General features: G+C 43.4%; 1 protein-coding gene across 6 annotated transcripts; it reads right to left on the bottom strand.

Moving 5' to 3' along the window:
- Nucleotides 1-1820: 1820 nt before the first annotated feature.
- LOC144668000 (galactoside alpha-(1,2)-fucosyltransferase 2-like) lies at nt 1821-12290 on the bottom strand. 6 transcript variants are annotated; one of them, XR_013573408.1, is made up of 4 exons: nt 11736-11959; nt 10090-10319; nt 1924-3126; nt 1821-1893 (listed from the first exon to the last, which is right to left on the bottom strand). XR_013573408.1 is itself a non-coding variant. In XM_078529700.1 (3 exons), the coding sequence occupies exon 3, from the start codon at nt 3071-3073 to the stop codon at nt 2009-2011; it is 1065 nt and encodes a 354-aa protein (XP_078385826.1). In that variant the 5' UTR covers nt 3074-3126; nt 10090-10319; nt 12246-12290; the 3' UTR covers nt 1821-2008. The 6 variants fall into 6 exon arrangements, 5 of the variants coding, with proteins under 5 accessions (XP_078385826.1, XP_078385827.1, XP_078385824.1 ...); XM_078529700.1 differs by lacking the exon at nt 11736-11959 and adding an exon at nt 12246-12290 and having other exon boundaries at nt 1821-3126; XM_078529701.1 differs by lacking the exon at nt 11736-11959 and adding an exon at nt 12246-12290 and having other exon boundaries at nt 1821-3126; nt 10090-10293.
- Between the last annotated feature and the right edge of the window lie 544 nt (nt 12291-12834).

Genomic DNA, 12834 nt, shown 5'->3' with positions numbered 1-12834 from the left:
TCTCCAATGGATTCGATCTGCCATCAGGTGAGTGTTGTAGTCAAATTTTTTTGTTCGACTTTCAGTTCGGGAGCAATTTGTTACCCACATACCAGTCGTGGCTATCTTTCACCTTCTCCTATTTTTCAATGAATACATTTTGTCCTCCTGGGATTATGGACTAGTGATGACTGGGGAGTGTTCTCTGCACTTATCTGTCGAATAGTAATTTGGCAATATTTCTGCAGGGCGATGAAGTGTGCAAGTTTGGAATGGGGATAAGTGTTTGGTTCCAGCTGTCACATCGCCTGTCGGTTGATGATCTGCATTGTACAATTAGACTGTCTTCTCTCTGTGTAGGTATGGGGTTTCCAATGGCACACCTTTTGGTCTGTGATCCTTGTCATTGTCTTGATGATACCATGGATGGTGACCAAGGATAGGTCCTTGCATGATGTTGGGCCTGCAATCACTGAACCGATAGTGTCCAAGATATAAAATGTCTGAGGTGACCAGAGTGAGTTGTTGTTGAGTGTAATGGATCCGAGATGGAGTCTCTGGCCAATTGTATGTGATGAGTTTGGCAGTGGTTGGTTGAATCATCATTTGTCCCATCTATGGGTACATACATTTCAGCATGTGAAGGAGGTGGATGTTTGCACCTGCACCCGTATCCAGCTTTGCATACAAGTTATGCTGTCCCTGAATGTATGGGTATTTAATCTGGATGGTGGAAAAGGCTTCTGTTGACACCACTGTGCCAATACATTGTGATCTTACTGTTACTATTTGGCAGACAAATGTGGACAACACCCCCCCAGTCATCATTCATCAATACTCCCATGGAAAAACAGGGGGAAATGAGAGATGGCTATGACCAGCATCTGGGTAACGAATTACTCAACCTGAACATCAGGCAGAAAGTTTGAGTACAATACCCAACTTGAAGGTTTATGGATTCCAGTAGAAATTGTCAGCATTTGCCCAGCACCAAGATCATTTCAAATATGACACCAAAAGGCATGACAGTGCAACCAAATAGATGCCATACCAGAATAATGCCACAACCTGAAACAGTAAGCAATCCTATTGCAAATAGAGCAAGGGTCTAAGAGGCACACAAACACAGTATCCCTAACCAGCGTTCTGCAAACATACAGCAACCTTCAGCAAAGATCATCATAACTAAGTCTGGACGGATAAGCAAACTGCTGATATGTTTCACGGACTTGTAAATTTAGACCTGTGTTAAAGAACATTCAGAAGCATTGTTGTTTTCCTTTTCTGTTATGCAAATAGTTTGATCCTTTAAAGGTAAATCTTTTGTTAAGAAAAAAAGGGATGTTGTGATACGATGAGAGCAGATCTTAAACTTCTGTCCATCATTACCATGAACACAGGATATGATGTATTAGTCCCACAACTTGTAATTAGTCTGCAAGCAGCACTAACAGAGATTAGATGTACTATACTTAGACCCCTAGCTAAATCTTTGTACAGTCCTATCTTCAAATAAAGAACCAACATTATTGTTTCACCAATCCTTGTGTATGATTGGATGATTGGTACATTTACATCGAAGAGAAGAAGAATGTAACACTGCCCTCCCACCCTAACTTCTCCATGATTTAATTCACGAAGAGTGAATTAAAAAAAAATCAAGTTAACTTTACATCCTTTTCCTTGAGAAAATCCTTAAAATATAGTTGTTTTTGAGTGTCAGTTCCACTGCTGTACTGTCTAGACAAACATGAACCGTAAATTGTGAAACTCTACAATGCTGTTCATTCACTAATCTCAGCAACATAACTGAAACTCATTAAAATATATTAGGCAGTGACTTTGACAAAACAAACACTTTAAAATTTAATATAACTTTCACTGGACATTCTGGACACTTTGATTTCTGAACTTAATCTATGTTACTCTCCAGAAGCTTAACTTGGTGCTTTTGCAATTTAAAAAATATTGAACACAAGCAATATAAAATTGATGAGATTTTAAGATTATAGGATATGTAGCTATTGAGCTAATTTGAAGTGTTTTTGGGCAGAAGAGGTGAGAGATCTGCAGGAATTCCAATCCATTGAGGTAAGAAAGCTGCATCGTACTTGAAGACCTTTAGAAATGGTGATTCAGGCAAAGTAAAGTTTGTGAGGTAAATTGTCTCCCCACCTGCCAAATAACCAGCCCAGTAACCAAATGTCCCTATTGTCATTATAGTGTGATTACAATGAGCAAGGATTGCAATGTCATCAGCTGGACTCGATTGCTTTGGATCATCTGAAAAGAAAACATCTCCTTTGGAATTATCAATGTTCTCCTTACACCAATCCATTCCATTACTTGTCACTGCAAAAATAACATCTTTGTATTTATTTCTGAAGTAAGCCATTGCTGTGTCCAAGTATTTCTTATCAGCTATGACTCCTTTCCAAATATTTGGCATGACATGTATGTAATCTCCTCTTCGAACATGAACACCAACATATGTTACATTCTTTCGCTCCCCCGCAATGCGTCTAAGGAATACATTGGTCTGTTCTTTGAGAAAGTCATGAAAGGTGAACTCACGGAGAATTTCTTCACGGATATGATGATAAAAGGTCCAAGAACATGGATACCCTGAGAGCATAACACACTTTCCTGGAATATTACGGTACTCATCGTCCATCCAGTCATGGAGATTATATTGCTTCCAATTTATCCTATATCTCAGTCTGCCATGGAGGGTCGGAAGTGTAATTTTGAAGATAGAAGACAGGTAATTGGCCATGGCAGGTAAAATGTATGCTTGGTGACCATTCAATTTTGCCAATGTGTATAACGTTGCATACTCGCCCATCTGGTTGCCGAGTCGTCCATCAGGGTTAATTGTCCAAATTCCTTTCAAAGAAGTGTTCACGGTTTCAGAATCTTCCTCTGTTTCACACTGCATTGTCAAATTTTCAAAAAACTGAAAATATTCGCCTATATAACCATATCTCAACTCATATCTGTAGATTGTGGTCGTTAATGTTATTGCACAGAACAACATTAAAGAGACCAGCATTTTCTGGCTTCTCCAAACAGAAACTCTGCTTAAAGGAACCATCTTCACAGTTTCTTCATGTTGTGATTCTGATTGCCTCAATTTAGGTGGAGTTTCTGAAAGTCGAGAAATTGCTCATTATTATAAAATCAATGATGAAGGACAAATCTTCAAAATTTGCTGATGGATTATTTCTGTTTATGAAGCTACTTTTGAGAAATACATAGGATTCATTATTGATGAAATTGAGGGCATAACAACTTAGTGCAAACAGATATGAAGTAATATGACAGTCAGGTAATGAATTTTTAGCATCATGATTGGCATCACACTAAGGCTTGGGGAGAACCACTTAGTTGTTGTGTTTAGTATGTGACATGAACTGAATTGCACAGCCTTGCAAAATTCCAGACTTGATAGATTTGGTGACAGAGCCATTCTACAGGAGGAGAGGGGACTTTATCCTCTTCTCCCTGAGGAGTGAAGACCAGGATGAAAGGACATGTAAGTTTGATGGAATAGTGCGTTTCCCAATAGTGCACACATGCAGCTTTGAGGGCCCCTCAGTGTTAACAGGGCTAATACTCCCATGGCAAGAGCTGCCACTCTGTTGATGTGCATCTGGTGCGTGACCAGACTAAGAAATGCATCTCAGAGAATTCCTACTATCCTGACAGCACCCACGATGCTTTTAACTTGCTTAAGTCTGCAATACCCACCATCTTCGGGATCCTAGACACTCCACCAGACGGCTGCTCACTGACAGGGGAACCCGGTCCACACATGGCTCTTGACTCCCCTCCTCCATTCCATGCGAGGTCAGAGGGCCTTCAATGAGAGCCATAGTTGGAGGCAGTGGTGTAGTGGTAATGTCACCAGACTAGTAATCCAGAATGCCCAGGCTAATTGGCTGGGGACACAGATTCAAATCCCACCACGGCAGCTGGTGGAATTTAAATTCAGTTAAGACACCTGGAATATAAAGCTAGCCTCAGTAACAGTGACAATGAAATCATTGTCGATTGTCATAAAAATCCATCTGATTCACTAATTTCCTTTAGGGAAGGAAATCTGCTTTCCTACCTGGTCTGGCTTACATGTGACTCCAGACCCACAGCAATGTGGCTGACTCTTAAGTGACCTCTGAAATGGCCTAGGAAGCCACTCAGTTGTGTCAAAGTCTACAAAAAAGAATGAAAGTGGACAGATCACCCAGCATCGACCTAGGCACCGGAAACAATAGAAAACCCAGATCTGTTGACCCTATAAAGTCCTCCTTACAAACATGTGGGGGCTTATGCCAAAATCGGGAAAGCTATCTCAGACTAGTCAAGCAACAGCCTGATATAGTCATGCTCACGCAATCATACCTTATGGCCAATGCCCCGGTCACCACCATTATCATCCCTGGGTTATGTACCGACCCACCGACAGGACAGATCCAGCAGAGGTGGTGCCACAGTGGTGGACAGTCACGAGGGAGTTGCCCTAGAGTTCTCTACATCGACTCTGGACCCCATTAAGTCTCATGGCATCAGGTAAAACTTGACACTGGCCCCCCCCTAGCCGATGAATCAGTACTTCTCCATGTTGAACACCACTTGGAGGAAGCACTTAGGGTGGCTAGGGCACAGAATGTACTCTTGGTGGGGGACTTCAATGTCCATCACCAAGAGTGGCTCGGTAGCACCAGTGCTTATTGAGCTAGCCGAGTCCTAAAGGGCATAACTGCTAAACTGGGTCCATGGCAAATGGTCAGGGAACCAATAAGAGGGAAAAAGCTACTTGACCTCAGCCTCACCAATCTACCTGTCACAACTGCATCTGTCCATGACTGTATTGGTAGGAGTGTCCATCACACAGTCCTTGTGGAGACGGAGTCTTCGCTTACTATTGAGGATACCCTCCATCATGTTGTGTGGCACTACCACTGTGCTAAATGGGGTAGATTTCAAACAGATCTAGCAACTCAAAATTGTGCATCCATGGGGTGCTGTGGGCCATCAGCAGGAATAGAATTGTATAAAACCAAAATCTATAACCTCATGGCCCAGCATATCTCCCACTCTATCATTAGCAAACTGTGGGATCAACCCTGGTTCAGTGAAGACTGCCGGAGGGCATGCCAGGAGCAGCACCAGGTATACCTATAAAGGAGGTGTCAACCTGATGAAGCTACAATACAGGACTACTTTCATGCCAGACAGCGAAAGAAGCAAGCAATAGACAGAGCTAAGCGATTCCACAACCATCGGATCAGATCTAAGTCCTGCCGCACCCAGTCGTGAATGATGCTGGACAATTAAACAACTAACAGGAGGAAGAGGCTCCACAAATATTCCCATCCTCAATGATGGGGGAGCCAGGCAAAGTAGTGCAAATGACAATGCCGAAGCATTTGCAACAATCTTCAGTCAGAAGTGCAGAGTGGATGATCAAACTCAGCCTCCTCCTGAGTCCCCAGCAATGCAGATGCCAGTCTTCAGCCAATTTAATTCATGCCACGTGATATCAAGAAACAGCTGAAGGCACTGGATGCTGTAAAGGCTATGGGCCCTGACAACATTCCAGCAATAATATTGAAGACTTGTGCTCCAGAACGAGCTACACCCTTAGCCAAGCTGTTCTAGTACAACTACAACACCTGCATCTACCCGGCAATGTGCAAAACCACCCAGATATGTCCTGTCCACAAAAAAACAGGACAAATCCAACCCGGCCAATTACTGCCCCATCCATCTACTCTTGATTATCAGTAAAGTGATGGAAACTGCCATCAACAATGCTATCAAGTGGCACTTACTTAGCAATAACCTGCTCACTGATGCTTAGTTTGGATTTTGTCAGGGTCACTTGGCTTCTGACTTTATTACAGCCATGGACAAAAGAGCTGAACACAAGAGGTGAGGTGGGAGTGACTGCCCTTGTCATCAAGGGAGCATTTGACTGATTGTGGCATCAAGGAGCCCTAGGAAAACTGAAGCCAATGGGAATCAGGGGGAAAGCTCTCCACTGATTGGAGTCATTCTTAGCACAAAGGAAGATAGCTGTGGTTGTTGGAAGTCAATCAAATCAGTCCCAGGACATCAGTGCAGGAGTTCCTCAGGGTAGCGTCCTAGGCCCAACCATCTTGCTTCCATCATAAGGTCAGAAGTGGGGATGTTTGCCGATGATTGCACAATGTTCAGCACCATTTGCAACTCTTCAGATACTAAAGCAGCCCATGTCCACATGCAGCAAGACCTGGCCAACATTCAGACTTGGGCTGGTAGGTGGCAAGTAACATTTGAGCCATGCAAGCACCAGGCAATGGCCATCTCCAACAAGACAGAATTCAACCATCGCCCCTTGATATTCAATGCCGTCGCTGAAACCTCTACTATCAACATCCTGGGGTTTACCATTGACCGGAAACTGAACTGGACCAGCCATATAAATACTGTGGCTACAAGAGCAGGTCAGAGGCTGGGAATTCTGCAGAGACTAACTCACCTCCTGACTCCTCAAAGACAGTCCACCATCTACAAGGCACAAGTCGGGAGTCAGGAATACTCTCCACTTGCCTGGATGAGTGCAGCTCCCACAACATTCAAAAAGCTTGACACCACCCAGGACAAAGCATGGAAGTGGTAGACACCTCCAATCCAGCACTGCCAGACTGACCCAGGATGGAGCATCTTCTAATTACTGTCTCAGATCCTACTGCAGCACAAATAGAACCCTCCACTCTGTTAGTGCTACAGTTAGAGAAGATCAGTTAGAGGTAATGAGATCCCTAGCTGTTGCCATCCAGGCACAGATAGCTGCCATTGTGGATGTGGCACCCCATCCATCATGCTCAACATCCACTCCCTCCACCATTGATGCACAATGGCAGCTGCGTGTACCATCTACAAGATGCATTGCAGCAACTCACTGAGGCTCCTTCGGCAGCTCCTTCCAAACCTCGACCCCCTAGAAGGACAAGGGCAGCAGATGCCTTGGGAACACCACCACCTGCAAGTTCACCTCCAAGCCACACACCATCCCGACTTGGAACTATATCGCTGTCCTTTCACTGACATTGGGTCAAAATCCTGGAACTCCCTTCCTAACGGCACTGCGGGTGCACTTACACCACATCGACTGCAGTGTTTCAAGAAGGCTCACTGCCACCTTCTCAAGGGCAATTAGGAATGGGCAATAAAATATGCTGGCCTAGCCAGCGACGCCCAGGTCCAAAAAAAGTATTTTAAAAAAAGAGGCCATATGCGACACCATGGAGCAAGCTATCTTGATTTTGATGGGGCTTTCTGCAGTACAGTCCGTCTCCATGTTCCTGGTGATCTGCTGTATCCTGTGTAACCTTGCATTTATGAAGGCTCAACCACTGCCTGCTGGGATTTGGAGGCCATTTTGGGAGAAGGAGGAAGGAGAAGGAAGAGCAAGAGACCATATGCACCACATGCAATGCTGGACAGAACAAGAGGGACCACATTGTGAGGCTTCGCTTCAGCTGAAAGGAACTTCCTCACCCCTAACAAGGATCCACCATTCCATTACAATACATCATATCAGACTCCCCATGACAAAGTCCCTTTTGCCTGCATCACTCAATAAAGGCCGACAACAAAAAACTTCACATGACAACATACACACATTATACAAAAAAGAGAACTATTACCCTTGTGACTGGTGCTTGTTTTGTGGGTGGCCTTCCAGGCCTAGTGCTATGCCAGTGGCTGCAGAATAGCTGACATTCACTAATGCAAAGGGCCTTGCACAACCCCCTTGATCAGCTCCGAGCCTTGAGGTCTGACTTTAGACTACACCACCTTGAAATATGTGGCAGCTGTCTGGACTGGCTCTCTGAGAGCCATCAGCGGGGGCACTGGTGAAGGGCAGAGGTGGGAGCACAAATGCAGTCACCCTAAGGGAGGTCAGCAGGTTTGTGTTCAACTGACCCACTGTGACTTCCACTAGGGGTCACCTCATCAATCCTACTAATTTGCTTCAAGATACTGAATGCTCTGTCAAGCTCTGAGATCCACATCCACAATGGCAGAAGCTAGGGATCTCATAACCTCTAACTGATCTTTTCTAACTGTAGCACTGACAGAGTGGGAGGTTCCGTCTCTGCTGCAATAGAATCTGAGACAGTAATTAGAAAATGCTCCAGCCTGGGTCAGTCTAGCATTGCTGGATTGGAGGTGCCCACTTTCCACTTCCATAGTGGAAAGCATAGGCTCCAACCTCTGCATGAGGACCTGTTCACAATGGAGCCAGACTCCTTTACACTATTAGCCACTGACTGAAGGCTATCTGGCTGGTTTGTCAATACACCAAGCATCTAGGTATTCATGTTCCTCAGAGTTATCCTTTGGTCTGCCCCAGAGGTCCTTAGCTGAATCCTCTGCAGCAGAATGGGTGTCCAAACTTAACCTCCGAGGACATTACACATCACTGATCCATCCCCCTCCCCTGGCTCCAATTTAAAGGGGAGGCTTTCACATCAAAGTCTGGCATTGTGATGTTGCGTCCAAATGTTAGGAGCGGCAAGGAAGATGGAGGGTGGATTTCTCTGTAGACGTGGTGGAACATCAATTGAGATTGTCTAGAAGATAAATAACGAGAACTTACATGTTATTGACTGGAATTTTATGCTGCATTTTCCATTTCATAAGTGGCACATGGAATCCGTAGGCCACCAGCTCTGACCGGTGAAAGGTGTCAACAACAAGGCAAGGCTTCAGTGCCATCTCTACCAGCCAGCCATTCTGAAAGGCTACATTGACTTGAAGGAGTTGGGAATGGAGGCCATTGCTGGCTAGCAGCAGAAGGACTCTAAGGATGGAAGTTACAGCAGGTTAAATCAGGTAAGGGTGCCATTACCAGAAGGTGGTTGTTGTGTATGGGTGACATTAGCAGTGGGTGGTGATCGGGTAAGTGTGCTATTACCAATGGGTGGTAGCCAGGTAATGGTGCTATATGCAGGGGGTGGATTGGGGGGTGGGGGGGTGGTGGTTGGAACCTTCACGGGACAGAGGGACAGTGGAACGTGCTCCAAAGGGATTAGCAAGGGGAAGGTTTCAGAGGTGACAGGGAGAGACCACCTGGCATGGGACTGATCCACCATGCATCCACTATCTCTGCAGCTACTTCCTTTAAGACCCTAGAATGCAGACCATCAGATTGAGGGGACTTATCAGCCTTTGGTTCCATTAGTTTTCCTAATACCTTTTCAAGTGATCATGTTTGTTTTAAGATCCTCCCTCATTTTTTCCACCTGCTTTTCTAATATTCTGGAGATGCTTTTTCATGTCTTTAATTGTGAAAACAGATAGAAAATACTTGCTCGCAGTTTCTGCCATTTCCTTGTTTCCCATTATAAATTCCCCAGTCTCACCCTAGAAGAGACCAACGCTCACTTCAGCTACTCTTTTGCTTTATATTTACCCCTAAAGTTATTTTCTGTCTGTTTCTATATATCTTGCTAGTTTACTCTCATACTCCAATTTCTCCCTCTATTATTTTTGTAGTCATCCTTCGCTGGTTTCTAAAATTTTCCCAATCTTCTGGCCTTTACAGCATTGTACATCTTTTCCTTCAATTTGATACAATCGTGAACTTCCTTAGTTTAGCCACAGATCCCTCCTGCAGAGTCTTTCTTTCTCAATGGAATATATCTTTGTTGAGAGTTATGGAATATCTCTTTAAATGACTACCTCCCTGACCAAAGTGTCCAGGTAACGTTCCACCTCCCTGATGCACAGTGTCCAAAGTTCAGACTCAATAAGCTGAAGTTCCTCCGGCTACAGACACTCATTATAGATGTGGTTGTCTTGTATCACAACAGGTATCCACCATATGCACATGCTACAGCTGCATCAAATCACATCAACTGCCCTGCAATCATTTATTTTCAATTTAACTAATTAGTTTTCAAGTTCAGAATATCATCCAATGATTATCTGTAGTCGCACTATGGAGTTTAACGGATTACATTGTAAATTTATAACCCTTATATCTCCCTGCTACCAACTGAAACTACTGCCCCAGTTTAGAGAGGGAGAGATTATTAGAACTCACCAATCACCTACCTGCACAGTTAATAAATGCCTCTGGGCTTCAGCTCTTGGTTTTCATTGTCTCTGGCTCCTTCTTTTGGAGCCTCACTGTCACCAACTTCCTCTTGGATCACTCCTTTTTTTTATAAAAGGCAAACGAGCACCTCCTCCCTAACGTAGCAAATTCCCGGATTTAAGCACTCGGTCTCCAGCTTATAGCTTTATGCAATTTACTTGCTGTTAAGAAACCCACAATGCCACCGCTGAAAACACAAAGGCGCTGTTATATTATAAAGAAGCTAAGAAGGAAAAATTATTGGCAAATTATTTGGGCCTGTGTATGCAATTATAAAATGACATAGCCTGTAAACACCAGCAATAATAAACTGACTAAACTGATTGGAAGCGGTTATATCGGCGTTGACAGAATCCAATACTTTGGTCTAAATAGTAGCCCTCATTGTTTGAACAGTTGCTTCACCTGAATGATGATTGAGAGGTGGAGCAGCAATGGCAGGAGGGAGGAGGCAGTGAGCGGGGTCAAGGCGCTGTGTTTGGAAGGAAGGAGCAATGATCAATGGCGATAGTAAGGTGGGTGTGACCTGCAGCAAGAGCAGTAGCAGCCCACACTCTTACTTTCTACCACATTTGTAACATCAGTCAGTACATATTACAACAGGCATTGAGCAAGTTATTAATGTGTTGTTGACCAGGGTAAAGATCTATGGGACTTTGGAATCTAAACAACCCAAAAGACCATCCCAGTCCACCTAGTCAGCTCCAGAGCTCAAAAGTGTCCTTGTCATCTGTAATTTAAAACTGCAGTCAACCAAACTGGGGAGGAATGGCACACATATCGTCCCCAAATCTCTTTTGATTGTTCCCGGTCTGGTTGCCACCAGTCCAGCAAGAGGGGGGTTTAAAATCGCCCCATTGTTTCAGGGGTGGAGCTACACATAACTTGGGCTGCTCTCATTATCAGCAGAGTCCTTTCCTGAGAACTGAAGTTACAATCTACTGTCCTCATTTTTATAAATAGAGAAATATTTTGATTTTCAATGAGCTACAACCTGAAGGTAGCATTCGCACTGATGAATTTGAACGCCCACGATAGCACAAGTTACTATTTAAGCTAAGAAAAAAAACTCTATCCAAACTGTTTTAATGACTAAATCAGAAACTGGACCAAAAGATCGATAAAAAATGCAGAAAAGCTAGATTTACATGCGCTATCATGTGAGTTTGCCAAGAGACCGTATCTCGCCGACACACCCTAAACTCTAGTAGATTGTACAACAAGTCAACTATTTATCAATTCAGATCACAGAAATAAATGGCTGAGTGTGTGTGAAACAAAGTTAGGAAGCAGAGATAGATCGAGCAAAGTTGATGCAGAGCAAACCTGTACGAGCAGAAGGAAATCACTGCTGCAGAGTGACAGCGAAAGGAATTAAATTTGGTGCTGGAAAAAGTGAAGGACAATCCTTTTGATTAAAGATAAGTCTAATATAGATAAAGCAAAGTTAGGGCATTAATGTCAACTTTGGGGGTTAATGCATTAATATTTTTTAAAGCACATTTATTTTCTGCAAGCCTCTGAATTGCAGAAATTATGCTTTCCCTCTTACCCTACATTCAAAACAACTTATTTGCCCGCTTTCGATTTTAACATTGCTTACCTCAATTACTTTATTCTCTTGTCTCCTTCATTCCTTTCATTTCATAATAGTCATTTTTTTGTCTTTCCCATTGCTCTTTATTGTCTCAGTCTCCTAGTTTTTTTTTCTTTCCTATTTCACTGGGCCATTGTTTCTCTACCACAGGGCGTTCAATGCTACTTTTTCCCTTCCCTGACAGCAGCGTTAATCTGGCACCATTTCAAGCAAATTTACCTGCGCAACACTGACATAACCAGCAGACAATCAATCAAATTAAAATGTTCTCACCTGTCAAAAATCAGGAAGTTAAAAGCACTTCAAATTGCTTTTAGTTTAACTTTTTAGGTAGTGGAATCAATGTTTTAAGATGGACACTAAAAACACACTTGCAAAAACATGATTTGAAAATGTGAATTTTTTTAACCATGGAGCAATATGTTAATTCACAAATATTAAATCAGCTTTTCAGGGCCAGTAAAGGTGTTTAACAGTAATTATGAAGTTAGTTCGCTGTTAAAAACCCAGCCACACCTCAGTCAGCGAGCTCTTGAACAGAGGTTTTATAGAGCATCAAACAGGTTCAAGTGGAGATAAAAACAAAAAGCTAAAAGCTACTGCGGATGCTGGAAATCCAAAACAAAAACAGAATTACCTGGAAAAACTCAGCAGGTCTGGCAGCATCGGCGGAGAAGAAATCAGTTAACGTTTCGAGCCTTCATGGCCCTTCGGCAGAACTGAAGCATAGTTAGGAGAAGGGAGAAATATAAACTGGTTTAAGGTGGGTGGGGGGTGCGGGGTGCGGGGGGAGAGAGAAGTTGAGGGTGTGGTGATTGTGGAGATAAGCAGTGATAGGAGCAGAAAATCAAAAGATGTCACAGACAAAAGGATCAAAGAGGTGTTGAAGGTGGTGATATTTGTTTAAGAAAAGTGCTAATTAAGAATGGAAGACAGGATACTCAAAGTACAGCTCTAGTGGGGGTGGGATGGACAGACTAACAAGGTTTTAGTTTTAGATTTAAAAATAATGGAAATAGGTGGGGAAAGAAGAATCTATATAAATTATTAAAAAAAAAGGGGTGGTGGGGAGAAACGGGGTGGGGATGGGGGGAGGGGGAGTCCC

This window comes from Cetorhinus maximus, chromosome 25 (assembly GCF_964194155.1).
Source record: "Cetorhinus maximus chromosome 25, sCetMax3.hap1.1, whole genome shotgun sequence".
Taxonomy (NCBI): Eukaryota; Metazoa; Chordata; class Chondrichthyes; order Lamniformes; family Cetorhinidae; genus Cetorhinus; species Cetorhinus maximus.
The sequence above is the reverse complement of the archived record's forward strand: the minus strand, read 5'-3'. Positions and strand labels throughout refer to the sequence as shown.